Below are 19,465 nucleotides of genomic sequence, written 5' to 3'. Positions count from 1 at the left end.
GTAACGGAATTATAGATGGTGTCAAATCGGAGGGCCTACTTGTTCAAAAAATTTAAACGTTTGGAGCATAATTGAACTTTTTCAGATTTTAAAGGCTCACCTGATCCTGACCTCAAACTGTAGGGGCATCATGTATGACCTTGTTTCCTATAATAAAAGTGTAGACACCTAAATATAAAATTTTAAAAAGTTTAGATACTAGTAGTCAGTGGCGGAACTAGGGAGGGTCGAGGAGGGTCGGCCGACCCTCCTCATTGGAAAAAAAACTAAGAAAAAATAGATACTTTTGGATTTTTTTATGTAGACTCCCCCTGAAAACCGCCCCTATATGTGCTTAGGGGCGTTTTTTTCCCTATAGGGAACCACCCCTACAACTGCAAATTTACAGATTTATAGTGTTTTATTGCCATTTGATTTTTTTAAATAGCCGAACGTAAAAAAATTGACCCTCCTTAGTGCGAGTCGTGGTTCCGCCACTGCTAGTAGTGCAATTTTTCCTTAAAAAATGTTAAAAATAAAAGACAATAATACCACAATTATGTTAAATGGCTTCGCACTGAAACTGTTGAATTGAATCCCCGCCCAAATTTTCTGTTGAGTGAAGTGTTTGATTTTTTTTTTTTTTGTCAAAACCCTTTGTTAACGAGAGCCTCCTCTAGGTCTTGATCAATTGGGATTCAGCCGCATCAACTTATCTGAAACCCTACGGTAATTCCACAAAACGCTCCTCTTTGCATTCTACTATAGTATATAAATGGCAAGAGATAATTTGACAAAATTACGTTCATCTAACCAAAATACTATGATAATGAAAAAAACAAAGAAGATGTCAGGATACTCGCCTGAAGAGGTTTTAGTTCAAATATTAAGCAGATTGCGTGTCAAGTCCATTTTGAAATTCAGTTGTGTCTGCAAATTATGGAATTGTATCATCAAAACCCCTCATTTTATCTCTGCTTTCTCATCTAACAGTCATAGCCATTACTTCCTTTTGTGTCCCGCCTATTACTGTAGCGAATACTATCTGAATTTCGACAACAAAGATCTCGATGAGTACATGTCTCTCCATCCGCCTTTCAACCGAGCCAGTTACTTCACTGTGATTGGCTCTAGTAACGGTCTTGTCTGTTTCGGTACCTTTAGCTATAGTGAGTTTATTATTTGGAACCCTTCCATTAGAAAATCCTTGCTCATACGCGAATCTAATTTTCTTATTGTCAGTTTTACCTCCCAAAAGTTATGTGGGTTTGGTTTTGATTCAAGAACCAACGATTACAAATTGTTAGTGGCTCGGTTTTTGGCTGACTCTATTAGCGAGGTCCTTCTCTATTCGCTCAATTTTACTTCTTGGAAGAAAATCACTAATGTTGCTTGCAAGTGTAGAGAAGATATCAATTGGTTAATTGATCCTTCTTTCGTCGATGGAAGATTCTATTGGCCAATAATTGCTGAGACAAAGAATGTGGTGTTGGTATTTGACTTAAGGGATGAGATGTTTTGAGAGATATCGTTGCCTGAATGTTTGGAATATGTTGACAAATCATATTTGAAAATGAAAGCATTTGGAGAATCATCGATTGCAGTCATCCATCAAGCACGGGATAGCGCTTATGAGTGTCATATATGGGTGATGAAAGAACACAATTGTGGTGCATGGATGAAGTTAGCAGCAATTGGAAAACGCTGGAGAGGAAGTTCAAGAGTGCTTGAGTTTAGAGATAATGGTGAAGTATTGATTCTATTCTATAGAGGACGACGAATAGCCTCGTATAATATAAAGAACGGATGGGTAAAAAATCTGAATGCTTTGAATTTTAAATTTTACGTGACTTTTGCTTATAGGCATGTGGAGAGCCTAGCATTACTTGACAAAGGTAATGATACATTGATACCTCACACCAAGCCCGTCGACTGCTAGTTTCTAAGAGATTAGCTATAAGAAGATAATATGTATTGTGATGGTATTTGCAAATTTAATAGGCTATTGTTCTAGTCGTACTTCGTTGAGAATGAAGCTTAAATATGGGAATGTTAAAGCTTTTTTTTGTATCATTGCTGTTTTCTTGTGTCCTTTCAAATTATGAATATTTTTGAAATGTGGTATCTATTTGGGTTTCATATGAAAGTTGAGTATTGCAACTTCTGCAGAAGGTTAAGTTGATTGTTGCTTTGTTATCATTTGCAAATTATACTTGCAATTATGATTTAAGGTTTGCCTTAAAAAGAATTCTGGCTTTTGCTACGTTTATCCCGAGATATCTTGCACCGAGTTCTATGTAATCACTTTTGAACTCCGAAATTTTATATTTATAACATATTCATGTTAAAGAAATTTGTTTTGCCATTTGTCTTTCAGTGTTTCTCAGTGCATATTCTCCGGTGAACAAGGAGTAAACTCTGCATAGTAATTTTATTGGTACTTTTCATTTTCTTTTAATGTTGGTTTAGTCGAAAAATACTACCATAGAACGAACGTAGTGCAACCTCGCAGATCCTTCATGTGTTTATACTATAATAGTGTTTTGCTTCATATGGGTAAAATGCTTTGTTTGCTTCTCGAATTAATTAATAAAAGATAAAAAGTAATTACTACTCGATCAACTGTAGAGTTGACTCTATTTGCGTGGGCCTTCTATATATTTTAATGTTCGAACTCAACTCTGCAGTTGATTCGAATAGCTCGACCTCAACTCCATTAACATCAGTTAACTGCTCAAATTGAGTAGCATCTAGCATTTTGTAAAGTAATAGCCAAGGAATGGAGCAATTAAAGAAACAAAAACAAACCTTAAAATCACCATTTCTCTATCTGTGACTTTATTATATTACATTAGTATTTTTGTAAATCCAAATATCACCATACACTCATATCAAATGACACCCAAAAATAAAATAAAAAAATGTTAAGAATATAACACAAAATAATCACACAAATCTGTTAAATGGCTTTCTTCCAACAGAAGCCGGCATAGAGACTGTTGATGAATCAACACTCAAATTTCCTATGGAGTGAAGTGTTTGATTTTGATCTAAACCACCCTTTTGTGAATTCGAATCCTTACCGGAAGAGAACAATGATCCTTTGTTCCACTTGAAAGAACTGATGCCTTGTGTTAGAGGGAATGAAAGCCTCCTCTTTTCACTGCTCGGTGTACCCGGAAACCGCTCCTTAGGATTACTATTCGCTCGTACTTTCGCTTTAGCGGAAGCTGTTGCAGCCATGTAGTTTGGTACCGAAAAGGGTGGGCAGCTCATGAGGCTATCATCGTCCTTCAATGGAAGATCAAATGGGGATTCACCTCCGCTAGCTCTTGCTCTTGAATATTTCGACGTGTTGGCTTGTGGAGTTCGGTGTATTGGAGGTCGTGCTTGCCTCGTCGAAACAAATGCAACCGACTTTGAGGATCTTGGCGTCGGAGTGTCCATACCATCAAACGTAAAATGCTGTAGCTTATTGTTGCTTGATGATGGTGGCCGTGGACTAGGCTTCATTTCGGAATGTGGCCTTGGTGGTGTAAGTTGAAAATTCTTTATGCCTTGGGTTTCAGGTGTACTTGTTGGTGGTACCTGACGTTCTAACCAGTTCCACCACCAGGGAAACCCATTCGAACGTATATCTCCTAAAGCTGATTGAGCAGATTTTGGAGTAGACTTCCATAACTGCTGACATAAAGAATACAAATGTTAATGTGGTGCTCTGCAAAGCAATAGCAGTCTTTCCAGCATTAGTCACAATGAACAACATTTCAATTAGAAAATATTGAATGACATGGAAAATCTTTCAATACATGGAAAGTCAAAAAATGATCGGGCCAGTCTTACAGACGAAAGGATAGTTTGATTTGAGAGAAACAAAAATAAATAAATTTTTTGACGAAATTAAGTTTGATTCAAGGTGGTCTTTTTGCATGAATACCTGGTGGGAATATGCATAGGACATAGCTCTCTCTCTTTTAATAACTGCATCCACCTTTTTCTGCAACCTTGCCTCAATTTCTTCCTTAGTTAGCAAGCTGTCGTCCCAATCTTCATTATTACCTGCCTCAGACTATTCACCAATATCCCCCGTTAGTATTGCCACGTATCATAATAGAAATCGAAAACATAAGATTGTTACAATTCTTAAGAACTGTGCTAAAATATTGGAGCTAGAGAGTTGAAAGTAACATGACGACATTGATTAAAGATCACAAGATGAAAGTATTGAATAGAATATGTGAAAACACTATCGCAAAATCAGATGAGGAACTTACAGCCAGGCTCCATTTGCCTAAGGTACTTTCTACTTCTTTATCGTTCCTGATTTGAGCTTGTCGTCGTGCTTGGTTTTCTAACATTTGGATCCTCCGTGACTGAATTTGAGATTGGACACGGACCAACATCTGCATGTACTTCATTGCATTCATCGTCTGCCGCTTTACACTCTGTCCTCGTACTACTCCTTGAAGCCTCACCAAACCTTTCAAAGCTCTAAAACTCCTCCTTGCCTGTGGGACAAGAACCAACTTTTTGTCAATTTGGAATAATCCATCATTGCTACAGTGTTGCATAAGTTGATTTCATAAGGAAAATGGAGATTCTCCGGATTCAGCATCATCATATAAATAAGGAAAATAAAGAATCTTACAGTGTAGCCTCTATAGGCTGCTTGGATCTTGGTAGCCGAAGCATGGTGATTCCTCAGAGTCGGTTCCGGTCTGTAGTATATCTCCTTAGGACGATGAACATTCTTAGGAGAAGGTGGCCGGGGGGAAGCAACCCTCGGAGATGCTGCTCTTGGGGGAGAAACTCTAGGAGAAACCGCTCTAGGGGACGGAACTCTTTGAGAAGGAACCCTCGGAGAAGCAGCTTTCGGTACAAAAGGTGGTGTTCTTGGTTGCTCTGGAGGTGTTGGAGGCCTGAAAACTAATTTATGCTCCCTTTCTGCCTCGTCCAAAATTTTCTCAATGCTGCTCGGTTCTCTAAACTTAGGAATGAATGAATTGGTATCGCCATGTCTAAGTTTTCCTAGCCCCTTTTTCTTCTTTTCTTTAGTGCTTTTCTGATCTGATTCCTGCAATGTTATTATAGTGAAGAAGATCATACACCATTCTATTTGTACTTCCGATTATGCTCTTAAAACCAAGGACTCGTACAATTCTGGGCAAAGATACAAAATTCATAAAGGCGAAAACATCTAAAATCTGTGTAGCACGGAAGCAGAATCGCTAAAACATAAACACAGAAACATAAAATATAGAGTTTCGGAGTTTTAGAAGCCTTTTCAGAAACAGAAATAAAACGCCGAAACGTGGACATGACATGTTTTTGTGCAACATAGTCTAAAATCATAAAACTCCAAACATGCCTTCAAATTTTGCTTTCCTACCTATACAATAGACACACATAAAAGATCCACTCACTTGTACACTTAAATTAGCTATGATTTGTAAATAGTAATGTAAACATAACACAGAAAAATGATCGAAGAGAGCGTTCTTTTCCGATCGGAAAAAACTAGTTTTTCTTGGAAGGTGATTCAGAATTTATCAGAATTGAGAATCAACTTACTTTAGCTAGTTTGTCTTTGGAATTTGGTAAAAAGACCTTCTTGATTGCAGAAAACCAACTCCCTTTCTTTCCCATGTACTTAGCATTCCTATCCCCACATATATGGGGATATGGACTGCACAATTAACTCCCTGCGCCCTGCAAATTTAACAATTTTAAATTATTCTTATCTGTAAAATGTATGTGCATATATCCCAGTTATAATCTTGAAATATCACAATCATACAGATCAGCACATAATTGGTAATTCCTTATCTTCTCAACTCCATGTAATTTATCAAGCTAGTAACTGATATATCATACAGATAAACTACGTTGCACGGAAATTTACCATGTCTTACGTTTCGAAGCTTCGTTTTCATTTTCGGAGACAGAACTGAAACTCTACAACTTTATATTTATAACCTTTTATGTAAAGATATAATTTACGGTTTTTGTTTCTGTTTCCATACAACATAGACATAGATCAATCCAAGAGTAAAATATCACAAAAGTTATGAATTTGCATCAAAAAAAAATTTGATAACAAGATTCCAAGTAGTAATCTGTTGAGGAAGAACATAATTCAGGAATCTTTAAATTGGATTTATTGAGTCATATATCCTTCATCTTTCTCATATCATAACCAAATAAAAGATTTAAATTTTGACAATTAAGGTCTAAAACAGTAATAACATATATATAAAAAAAACATATACTAGCAAGAAACAACTGCCAAAGCAAATCTGTTACTTAAAATACTTAAGAAAACATAAATTTCTTGTTTTCAATACATAAAGAATTAAGAATAAAAAATAGTCAAGCTTAATATACTTCTGTTATACAATTGTTTCCTTGTCCAAAACCAAGAAAAGCAAAACAATTAAATTATTATTATTATTATTATTATTTTTGCAGTTGCAAGCATGACTTATATTTCAAGGTGCTGAAGATTATGTAATTTTTTAATATTTTAAAGAGACAAACACATAATTCTCCCAAGAAAACAACAATCTGACAAAACAGATCTAAGGACAGAAAGAAATTAATAGAAAAAAAAAACATGGCCATAAACAGTAACAAGCTCTCTCGAAAATGGCAATAAAACACTAAAAATACAAACTTTTAAAGAATTCTACTGAACCCTTTACAAATTTAACACAAAAAAGACCACTTGATCTCATCATAAACACTAAAATTAACAAGTACCCAGAAAAAAGCTGGACCTGCAGAGCAGTAAACAACAGCAAAAATTAAGAAAATAATATGCAAGAATCAAGTACCTTAATCAAGAATCAAGAACCAGTTTTTAAAGAAGATAAAAAAACAAAAGGAGAAGAAAAGAGCAAGCAGCAGCCAGGGAAGACTCTGTCTTTAGAACAAAATTCTTTATGTTCTTTTGAAATTTGTGATGTTTTTTGTTTTTCTTACAACATAATTGTTGATGTTTTTTGTATAAATAAAACAATGTTTTTCCAAAGAAAAACACTTCTCTTTACTTTCATGCTTTTTTTCTTTGGTTGTGTGTCTTTATTGTGTTTTTTAAAGAAAGAAAGAAAAGAAACAATTTTGAAGTTCTTGAAAGAAAAAAAAGAATTAAAATGATGACTTTTTCTTTGGGTGGTAGCTTTAGTTTGGATTTATAATTGTTTATGATGATGATGATGATTAAGAAAAATGAAATGAGATGAGATAGCCACCTTCTCACTCAATGGGGTTCAACTACTTAACTTTACTTCTATGGGAAGACTATTTTTTGGACAGACAACAGCAATCCCCACAAATATTTTTATAAAAAAAAACAATTAACTGTTAGGTTCTCATTTACATTTTTTATTATATTTCAATGTCGATGTCTTTTTTTTGGTTAGATCAGAAAATTAAAGAATATCTTTTTTTACAAGATTAAATTTATTAGGGATTATATATAACCTCAAAATGAACAAAGGATCAATTCACCCCCTCAACTTGGCACAAAATATCAAAAAAGTCATTCTCGCCGCTTTTGGTACAAACTAACCCATAACTTGCGTTTTCGTATCAAAAAAACCCGCAACTTGTATTTTCATATCAAAAAGATCCCTCAAGAGAGTGGGATTTACTAATTATAATTTTTAAATGTAATTAATCCTAATTAAATCCTAATTAAATACAATTAAACCCCATTTAACACTAATTAAATTTAATTAAACCTAAATAAACCTAATTCTAACACATCGGAAACCGCCACCCGCCGCCACCGAAATTCACCTACTTGTTCATCCCAAAAGGGATGAACAGATCTATTTGTTCATCCCTTTTGGGATGAACAGCGTGTGTTCATCCCAAAAGGGATGAACTCTATTTGTTCATCCCTTTTGGGATGAACAGCGTGAGTTCATCCCAAAAGGGATGAACTCATTTTGTTCATCCCTTTTGGGATGAACGAACTGTTCATCCCAAGAGGGATGAACAGATCTATTCATCCCTCTTGAGATGAACAGCTCGTTTGTTCATCCCAAGAGGGATGAACGAGCTATTCATCCTTTTTGGGATGAACAGATCTGTTCATCCCAAAAAAGATGAACAATCTGTTTTAGGTTAGTGGTTGGTGGCCGGAGAAGGGAAAAAAGAAGGAGAAAGAAGAAGAAAAAGGGAGAAGAAGAAGGGGGAAGAAGAAGAAATGGGAAAAAGAGAAAAAAAGATCCCTTAAATTTTTATTAAAAATTCAATTAATTACTGAATTTTTAAAAATTAAAAGATGTAAATGAAAATTAAATTTATTGAGAATTAATTTAAGAGATAAATTAAATATTAAGGGTCTTTTTAAACTTTTTTCATTTTTTTTATGGAGAGTGTAACACACTTGCTTGGGTGAGAGTGGGGGAGGAGCTTTTTGAGCTAAAAACGCAACTTTTGGGTTTGTTTGTACCAAAAGCGGCGAGAATGACTTATTTGATATTTCGTGCCAAGTTGAGGGGGCGATTTGATCCTTTGTTCACCTCAAAATTATAACAAGGAATAGAAAAATATGTCTATATTACAGTATAAACACCAAAAAGATTGATCCACACTTCACATCTTTTAAAATTTATAATAATTAGAAAAGAAGAGTGTTTATGGGAGAATTTGAACTCACGACTCTGGTTAGCATTTATATCATTTGAATTATAACTTATTACTAAATTATATAATTGTTGAAATTAAATAAAAAATAATTCGTTAAAAAATTAAGAAAAAACAAGCAAAATTCAACATAATAGTCTTGAACGAATTAAAAGATCTCATCAAAATAACTGGATTTAGAATTCATCAAGGTCAATACTAATGAAGTGTTAATCATTAAAATCTTGTAAGAATCAGGATAATTCACATAAAAAAACAAAGAGTTAATTATATATAAAATCATAACCTTACACCAAATTTTAAAAATAACATGACCTTTAAAATATGTCAATTACATAAATCGTCTTTCATTTCTTTTCAATTTCATTCTGGGCACATTTTTTGTTGAAATTTTGTTAACTTGGACAATTACACTTCAATCTTGAGCTGGATTCTTCATCCAGATTGCAAGAAAATCAGTCAAGGACTTATAAAAGTATTTCTGAGAATCCAATACTCATATTTATCACTTCATACCATTGTATGTAAATTATGTTTTAATTCTGCTATCTAAGATGCATATTTAACTGTTTTGTGGTGTTCCATCTATAACTATTTGAGCCCAGATAGCATAAAAAACTTGACTCATTAAAAAAATTACATAATATAAGTTCGAATCGGTATAGAAATCTGAATGAAACCAACAAATCATATTTGTAAACACAAAACAACCCAAGAAACAGTAAAACAATCACAAAACACGTTGGAATATGTCTTTTTCAGTATAGCGTAGTTTTATGAAAAAAAAAAAATTAATTCAAATAAAGTTATAAAGAGATTAAAAAGTGATTTTTTTAATTTAAAGCATAAAACCTATATTTCTTTTATAGCAAAGATGAAATCCCGATTGAAAAAGTTTTAAAGAGAGGGAAGCAAAAATTATATCAAGTATATTAATTCCTTATTAATTAAACAAGTTATCATTTTTGTAAGGCCTAATTATTTAAAAAAGACCCCACCTTATAATATTTATTCGTTTATACCCTGACCTAAGAAAAAGTTCATTTGTACCCTTTTTTTATTTTTTATTTTCGTCTCTATACTAAAAAGTTAATTTGATCTCTTTTCATTTGAAAAAATATTCAAAATGATCCTTTATATTTAGTTTATATTTTAATTAAACATTAATATCATTAATTATTTATAATGTTTTCATTCTTTAATTAATTTGATTGTTAAAAATTTAAATTTTAGGATAGAGTTGGAAAAAAAAAGTGCAAATGGATTTTTTCCTACGTGAAGGTATAAACGAACAAATATTATAAGGTGGAGTTTTTTTTAAATAATTAGACTTTTTTGTAATGATTCACAAAGACCATTTGGTAAGAGAAAATATATTCCACCATTTTCCATTACGCGGTAACTTGTCTTATATGTTATACAACAATTTTGTTTGTTTATTGATAATTAATTGTATTTGACCTACACATGTAAAGAATTTTAAACAAAAATTCAATTCTGAAGTCTATTCTTATTTCCAAGTCAATTCAGATTTGGTCTCAGCTGATTTAATTTTTCTTGCCATCCCTTTTATACAAGTCCATAAATTTTGTTGTATTCTCCATTCGATAAGTTAAGAAAACTATATAAATGTATTTGTTTTGTGCTTATGCGACTTGTCTTTCCATGAATGAAAACGGAGTAATGTGTATGATCCCACCCTTTTACATACTAATAACATGACAAAAAAACCAATGAACGGTGCAGTTCAAATGGTATAAGCATAATAGTATAAACATTCGACAACAAATTGTCAAGATTGTATATTTATTTCTTTCTATAAATGCTCCTTCCTCCTTAATTATTAAAAAAAATAAAAACTATTTAGCTTTTGATAAAAAAAATCATGACAAAAGATATAAGAAAAGCTCTCGACTTTTTTTTAAAAGTACAGATCAATCCTTTATTTTTTGAAGTACAATTAAACTCTTATTATTTTAAAATCAAATAAATAAATTACTCTTTTAATTTACTTTTTGAACACTTACCCTTTCAAATTTTCGAAAAATATTTTAAATATTAAAGTAATTTTTGAATTTTTTTATTATATGATTATGAGAGATATGTCAGCTATTAACGAGTGTTTCTAATGTAGATTACGAGAGATATGTCACCTAATAAAAAAATTTATATTCACCTAATAAAAATAAATAAATAAAATAATTGATTAAAAATTGTAAACGATACCTATATATATATATATATATATATATATATATATACATAGGTATAATGAAAATTTTGTTTTAAATGTAATTTTCAATTCAAACACAAAATATAAGTATATTTTAAAACTGTGAAAAATTGAAATAAATTTAAAATTAGTACTACTACATCAACAAATAAGTTCGTATAACTGGTGTTAATCCACATCATCCTCAGTTGGCGCTTATGTGGTTGTCTATGTTAGGATTGACACACATCCAATTTAAATTGGGACACCACTGAAATAGTCTCGAAAATTAAAATAAATTAAAAAAATCAAAAGATTCAACTGTAATTTAAAATATATGAAAATATTTAAATTTAATTAGTCATCAAGCCAAAATTTTGCTAATTTATTTCTTTTTGTAACTACACTTCAACAATATAATATATAATTCAAATTTTAACAATTTAGATTTAAGCGATTCCTCATCGTATTGTGAAAGTATTTTAAATAAAGGGTATTTTACATAAAAAAATAAAATTTAAATTTAAATTCCATAAACAACTTAATTTATCATTATTTATTTTGATTTTTTTTATAAATATTTTATAAATATTGAATTATATTTTTTGTTTCTATTTTATTTTATTTTATTAAATAAATCAATTTATTTCAAAGATTAAAATCTCATTAATTAGTTATAGAATAGTGTGTAGAATTAAATTCTTTGTATTTATAAAGTTAAAGTATATTTTTATTTTATATTTATATAATAAAGAATATATTAAACTTTTAATTCAACACTAAATTTTTAAAGAAATTCTTTAGTTTTTTTTATTAATTTTCTATAAAGATAATTCAAAACACAACCTTTTTGATGAAATTGCGCCCCACAATTTTCTTTTTCAATATTTATATTAGTGACACATAAATTATAAAGTGGAAAACAAACTCATCGTAAACTAAAAGTATATTAATGAAGAGTTTTTTTTTATAATTGGAGAAGGGAGAGCACTTGTGTGAGGATTTGAACCCACGACCTTGACAGTTTGTGTCTAGCGCTTATACCATTTGAACTACAGCTCGTTGGTTATACTAATGAAGGTTTTACTAAAACTAAACTAACATAAATTGATCATTATGAAACTGAATGTAAATTTAAAATTAATTAAATATAAATTTAAAGCAGAGAAAATTTCCTACTAATACTATTTTGTATTCTATTTACGATATAAATTTTTTAACATATTTACAGTTCATACCTTTTTTTTACTAAAAATATCTTCTTCTTTTTTAATCTCACAAATAACTTTTTTGGCTTTTTAATGATTTATTTTTTTTTAGATTTTTTTTCTGGTGTTTTTATTTTTATTTTTTTATTGTGTATTTTAGTATAACTATGGTATATTTGTAGTGTATCTATTATGTTGTTTTAGTGTATCCATAGTGTATATATAGTGTAACTATAATGTTTTTATAGTGTAACAATAATATATATATATATATATATATATATACACACACACACTGTGTCCATGATGTTTTTATAGCGTTTTTATGGTGTATACCATAAAAATATTGCAAATACACCATAAACACTGCAAATGCACCATATATATGCTAGTAAAACTACATTAATGCACCCCAAAAAAAATAAATACACCGAAAAACACCAAAAATACACTATGAATACAGCAAAAATACACTATAAAAACACTACAAATACACCATAAATCAATTTTTTTTTTACAAAATTAGTAACATTAAAATAAATAAACAAATCTATGAATAAAAAAAAGACAAAATAATTATATGAATAATGGAAGAATTTTATAAACAAAAGAATTATATATCTACAATAATCTATTTACAAAATATCTAAATCATCACAAAAAATAAAACAATTACAAAAAAATTAAAAACTATGTCGAGAAATTCATCGGAAGAAACGCAGTAACGAGGTAATCAATGGAAGAATTGCGGCGATGAGAAATTCATCGAAAAATGCGCTATCGAGAAAACGATGAGTAGTTCGCTTGAGAAGCGCGACGACGAGATAGAAGAGCGAACGACAGACCGATGAGCGATGAAAACATATGAACGCAAGAGCAAACAAACAAGAAGATAAGAAGAAAAAAATTTGAGAGAAAGAGAAACAGAAAAAGAGAAAAGTGGTGCGGCAAAATTTGAAGAGGAATGAAATTTTAATCTTCAATGAAGATAATCCTTGTATATATAGTAGAGTATTTTTGTAAATATGTTTGTTATAAACGTAGAGTAGATTTTTATTCAAAAGATTAATCCATATAGGAAACAAAATCCTATAAAGAGTATTATTCATAAATTGTAATTAGTCTGTGTGTAGGTATACCTATTTTGTTTCCTATATGGATTAGTCCGTGTGTAGGCATAATTGAAACAAATTAAAAAGTTTGTTATTTTTTTGAAAAAAAAAATATGATTTATTATAATTAAAATGTACTTGTTCAAAATTAGATAAAATTTGTAGAAATATATTAATTAGAATTGATCTCATCCAATTTTTTTTTTGAAAGTTTAAGACATGAAATCTTTATTTTAACACCTTTCTTATACTAAAATAATCGAAGATAGAAAACAAGAACATAATACAAAAAGAAACCTATGAATTTAGTGGTTAATTAAAAGATTTTAAGTTAAAAAAATTAAACTAATATTTATAAAAGTTCAAATTTTAAAAGTGAATTTATTCACCATACGACTTATGCAGGTCTAATATGCATATATGTAACGGGTAGGAGTGTGCAAGTAAACTATAAAACTGAATGGAACCGAACTTAAATTGTATTTTAAATTTGATTATTTATTTAAAATAATTTGATTCAGATTGTGATTATATTAAAAATTGGCTCTAAAATTCGAAAAACAAAAAAAATAACAAAAATTAATTTTTAAAAATAGGGATGTTTGCAAAACAAATCCCAACGTTTAAAACCTTACGAAACGAATTTCAACCTTTCTTATTTTTGCAATTTGCAGTGCGACAGTTTTCCGGCAACTTCGTACATACATGACAGTCATATTAGATACATGTATTGGCATATATTAAATTCCAACGTTTCAAAAAAATTCAAATAAAATCCAAACTTTTTGTGTTTGTACACTTTGTAGCCTATAAAGGAGAAAACTACCGAAAAACTGATTGGAGCTACAAATTGTAAAAATAAAAAAGGTTGGGATCTGTTTTTGTCCAAATAACCAAAAAAGACAAAAGCTTTCATGAAAGTTTCACAAAAGTCCAAACTTTTTAATTTTATCCAATTTGTCCTGAAACGCAGGATTTCGTTTCAATAATGTCCAACTATGTAATTTTTCTCATGTGGCGTCTACGTGGCGCTGAAAGTTGGACATAATTGAAATAAAATCGTGCGTTTTACGATAAATTGGATAAAATTAAAAAGTTTGAACCAATGTTTTGAAAACCGGACCGGACCGACCGGTCAGACCGGGTTAGCCGGGAACCGATCAGCTATCCGGTCCGGTTTTTTGTTAAAATCGCAATATAAAAAACCGGTCAAAAACCGGAGTTAACCGGAAAATCCGGTTTTCCATAAAAACCATAAAAATCCGGTTTTCAATAAATTGGTCAAAAAAGGCATTTTTTGACCAAAAAATATATTTGTGATCTGTGTCTTTTTTTCTCTTACCCATGTGTATTTTTTCTCTCTCATATAAATAATTATTATTTTTTACACATTATTTTCTCTCTCATATCACATGTCAACCCTCATAATAAAATATTTTCACTCAAAAAGTTAATTATACTCTCTCTAACACTATTATATACTCTAAAGTATTAATTATTTATAATTATATTTAAATATACTATCATATTTTTTATTTATTAAATGTCTTATCATATATTATGATTTTATAATTATTAAATATTAAAATTTTAAAAAAATTATATTATTTTTTCATATAAAATAATTTTTCTATATACTCTTAAACATTATTATCTATAATTATATTTCACACAATAAATTATTTTTAAATCTAAATAAAAATATGTTGAATGTTAAATTGAAAGTTATTTGTTTAAAAGTTATATTTTTTCTATCTCATACAATATAATTATTTTATGTACACCTAAATATTCATCAATTATAATTGTATTTCACACATTTAGTAATTAATTCTATTTAAATGTGTCATCATATTTTTATTTATAAACTATAATTGTATAATTTTAATTTAAAAATAATTATTATTAAAACTAAAAGTTTATTTTTTTTCCTCATTTAGTATAATCATTTTATATATTCTTAAACATTGATTATTTATAATTACATTTTATATAATAAAATATAAAAATAATTTTATTTAAATATTTTATCATATTTTTTATTTATAATACATGTATTTCAAATTTAAATAATTTATATTTATTATTATTAAAAATCCGGTTGAACCCGGTTGAACCGGTCGAACCATGAACCCCCGATGAAGCCGGTTTGATCTCCGGTCCGGTTTTAAAAACATTGGTTTGAACTTTTGTGAAACTTTCATGAAAGGTTTGACTTTTTTGTTTATTTGGCCTTTGTTTTTTAACGTTTTAAACGTTCGGATTAAATCGCTATAAAAGCAAAACGTTCAAATTTATTTTGCCAATATCCCAAATAAATAATATAAAAACATATATTTATACTTTTTTAATTTCTTAATTATAGTTGACACAAAAAATTAATAAAATTTATACATAGATAAATATACTAGTAAACATATATAAAAAAAATTATTAGATAATTGTTTTCTAATATTTAAATTATTTTAAAACAAAAAAGTTAAAAATTTAGATTTTTTAAACATACTGAAGTGAACTTAATATTTTAATTTTGTTTGATGTAATTCAAATTCATAGTTTGGTTTAGTGTGAAAATTTGACAATCTTCGGTTGGTCGGTTTAAGCCGATTTTAAACCCAACCAAATCAAACCGACCACCGTAGCCCTAGCAACGGCTCATTACCCTACAAGAGAATAAGTTGTTGTTTTTACTTTTTAGGCAAAAGGGCTCAAAAACTACCGAGCTTTCAATTTTTTTTCAATAACACCCTCACCTTGTAATTTTGTCAATAGCACCCTATTTCGTATTTTTCAATTTCAATAGCACCCTAATTGAGAAAATTAGATGATTTGATTACTATAAGGATGAAAATTTTCAAAAGAACTAAATTTAAAGGTGAAATTATACTTTTTTCTACTTGAACACATTTAAACAAGTCCTTTTAACTTAAAAAAAATTCATATAAGTCCTCGATAAATGAGTTTAATTTGATGATTTAGGGTGCTATTGAAATCGAAAAATACGAAATAGGGTGCTATTGACAAAATTACAAGGTCGGGGTGCTATTGAAATCCAAAAATACGAAATAGGGTGCTATTGAAAAAATTACAAGGTCAGGGTGCTATTGAAAAAAAAATGAAAGGTGGGTAGTTTTTGAGCCCTTTTGCCTACTTTTTATGATGTTTTTAGGACAGCCCAACTATGTTAGAAAGGGAAATGGCACTGTAGGAGTAGGACCTAAAATGATGTGGCATGGTGGGACCTATTACAATCCAACGTGATATCAGCCGTTGGATTAGAGTATCAAAATGCGAGTCTCAAAAAGTTGGGACAATGGTGTGATTGATTATGCGGTGTGGGATTGAGTTAAGATATTTAATACTCTACTCATCATCACACCCTGTCTGTGTTTATCACACGTGAGAGTTTATGAGCGACACCTTTTTTTTAATAAATATTTGCAGGATTTTTAACGGATTTATGCCTATAAAATTTAAGAAATTTCAATTTTGTACCTCCTTTTAAAAAAATACCAATTTTGTGCCTGCAATCCGCAATATTAGAACGCGGATTGTATGAAAAATTTTGGCAAAATTTATATTTTCACCCTTAATTTAAACCAATAATTTATTATTTCTTTTTTATTTTTGTTTTTATTATCAATATGAAATATGGTTAATAATCTGCTCAATCCTTCATTTCTTTAATTTATACAATCGTTCTTTTAAACATTTTCTTAATTTAACGATCAAATATTCGACCAAACTCAATTACTTACGTATTATTTAAGTGTAAAATTAATTTATAGGTGTCCTAGAAAGTAGGTCGTAATTATAGAAATTTAAAATTTAAATTTGGCATTTTAATTTTTAATAACCGGTTTTGAACAGAACAAATGAAGTTTAGAGGGTAAATATACTAAAAATTAATATATCAATGTACATTTCTAAATGTAGAGTTAAAAGTTTCGGATAAAACCTCGAAATTAAAGTGTCAAATTTAAAAGTTTCGACGTAATATAAAAGTATATAAGTTAAGATATATATAAATTATTTATATACATATATATAATAAATAAAAAAAAGAAAAAAAAAGAAAGGGAGACGGTGGAGTATGATGGAAGAAGAAAATTTAGGGATTAAATGAACCTTTTTTTTCTTTTTTTTATTTGTTATATATTTATAAATATAATTTTTATATATATATATATATCTTAACTTATATATTTTTATATTACTTCGAAACTTCTAAATTTTGACATTTTAATTTCGAGATTTTATCCGAAACTTTTAACTCTACATTTAGAGATGTACATTGATATATTAATTTATAATATATTTACCTTCTAAACTTCATTTGTTCCGTTTAAAACCGATTATTAAAATTTCAATTCCCAAATTTAAATTTTAAATTTCTATAATTACGACCTACAAGACAACTATAAATTAATTTTGCACTTGAATAATATGTAAGTAATTGAATTTAATCGGATATTTGATCGTTAAAGTAAATAAAAAATTAAAAAAAATTGTATAAGTTAAAGAAATGAAGGATTGAAAAGACTATTAACCATATTTCATATTGATAGAAATACAAAAATAAGAAGTAATCGTTATATCAGTTGGTTTAATTTAGAGACTAAATCTGTTTTTCTACCAAACAAATAAGCATACAATCCGCATTTTAAAAATGTGGATTGCTGCTTACCTTCAATCCACATCTAATGCGGATTGAGTGAAAAATTTGTGGGTTCAGGCATAAAATTGGTATTTTTTTAAAACAGGCACAAAATTAAAATTTTTTAAATTCCGTAGAAACAAATCCGTCAAAAACCCATATTTACAAAATGCATTTAAATCCTGTTTTCTAATATTTTTTAAATTAATACTTCATTAGTCTTTACTTTTACACACAGTAAAAAAAATTATTATCTGTCTTTTTTTATTTTTTATTTTATCCTTATTAATAATAGTGTGTGTACTCCACGACCTCTTAATTTTTTAATCATTTTTTAAATTAATTTTATTTTTAAAATTGGATCTGTGTATTTTATTTTTATTGAAATCGAATCTCTCAATCAATTTTTTTGGGTCAATCATGACACTGTTGACATTTTTTATAGTAGAAAAATCTAGTTTCTATAAAATTAAAAAATATTTTCTCAAAAAAAAAATTAAAAAATATAAAAATACATTGTGTGTAAATTATAGTGGAAAGATCCAATTGAGAAAATTTGATATTATAAAAACTTGAAAATAAATTTTATCTAAGACCTATTTATGGACCCAGCAAGTCGAACTTTTCTATTTTTTACATAAGTAATTCCATCCGGAGCTCGGTCAAATCTCGACTCTATTATACAAATTCAGCCGTTAAATTTTATATATACGGGTTTAGACCGATTTTTTAATTTATATGAAAAATTACATAATAGGAAAAGCTTGAACTCGTCCATAAATATTTAGATTTATTAAGAGCTCAAACTGAGTTTGAGATAAAAATAATTATACTGTGAGTGGAGCCGGGTTCAGGGGCCGCTCGCCCAGACTTATGGATTTCGGATCTAGAATGGTTTGAAAAATGGAGTCGCCACCTAAATCAACTAGGAAATGCCTTTTATACCGACTTGGTAGATCTCTCACACTTATGGACGAGACCACCTTACATCAGACTAAAAGACCGGATTCGACGGACACTACCGAAACTCTTGTACTTGACTTATCAATTACGTTTTATTTATTGGGCATATTCGGTTAACTCTCATCTCAACCATTCAGGCAATTCATACGATAAAGGTACTGGAAAGTAAAGACGTCTAGAAAGCAGTAAATCATGTGAGACGCATATAATACTAGATCTTGACTGGCATGTGAGATATGTAACAAGTACACCTAAACATTCATCTAATCCTAGGATGCCTATCAAATAACGAACATGTGATGGTCTGGATAAATTTACATGCATAAAGGTTAAAATGAAAGTCTATGTGAAATTGATTTTATTAAATAATCTTGAATGCCTATATAACTACTAATCACATTTTCATGGCAATTCTATGATTTTTCATGTGATTTGTTGGACATGCTAGTTTTAACTACTAATTTATTATATTTAAATTCATTAGTCTGTTAATATTGGATTCGGGTATGCTTTGAAAAGCGATTAAAGAATTTTTTTTTTGTCCGAGATATAGAATTACAACAGAAGAAATGAATTACAAACTACAGCTATGAAAAGGAGTTAAAAGCTTGCTAACATAGACTAGTAGATATGGATTAAACAATTTTAATATGCACAAAAGGCAGTTGATATACACACA

General features: G+C 29.4%; 2 protein-coding genes across 3 annotated transcripts; one reads left to right on the top strand and one right to left on the bottom strand.

Moving 5' to 3' along the window:
- The first annotated feature begins 754 nt into the window (after positions 1 to 754).
- Positions 755 to 1,501, top strand: LOC126672154 (F-box/kelch-repeat protein At3g23880-like). The gene has a single exon (XM_050366103.1). It carries the CDS (start codon positions 755 to 757, stop codon positions 1,499 to 1,501), a length of 747 nt encoding a protein of 248 aa, XP_050222060.1.
- Positions 1,502 to 2,767: 1,266 nt separating this feature from the next.
- Positions 2,768 to 7,092, bottom strand: LOC126660333 (protein IQ-DOMAIN 13). Of its 2 annotated transcripts, none has more exons than XM_050353791.2 (6): positions 6,813 to 7,092; positions 5,551 to 5,688; positions 4,628 to 5,053; positions 4,254 to 4,487; positions 3,917 to 4,048; positions 2,768 to 3,663 (listed from the first exon to the last, which is right to left on the bottom strand). In XM_050353791.2, exons 2-6 carry the CDS (start codon positions 5,623 to 5,625, stop codon positions 2,926 to 2,928), a joined length of 1,605 nt encoding a protein of 534 aa, XP_050209748.1. In that variant the 5' UTR covers positions 5,626 to 5,688; positions 6,813 to 7,092; the 3' UTR covers positions 2,768 to 2,925. The 2 variants fall into 2 exon arrangements, with proteins under 2 accessions (XP_050209748.1, XP_050209757.1); XM_050353800.2 differs by having other exon boundaries at positions 2,768 to 3,660; positions 6,813 to 7,091.
- Positions 7,093 to 19,465: the final 12,373 nt, after the last annotated feature.

The sequence above is a fragment of the Mercurialis annua genome, linkage group LG1-X (genome assembly GCF_937616625.2).
Source record: "Mercurialis annua linkage group LG1-X, ddMerAnnu1.2, whole genome shotgun sequence".
Classification (NCBI taxonomy): Eukaryota; Viridiplantae; Streptophyta; class Magnoliopsida; order Malpighiales; family Euphorbiaceae; genus Mercurialis; species Mercurialis annua.
Note: the sequence above shows the minus strand (reverse complement) of the source record. Positions and strands in the feature narration are given on the sequence as shown.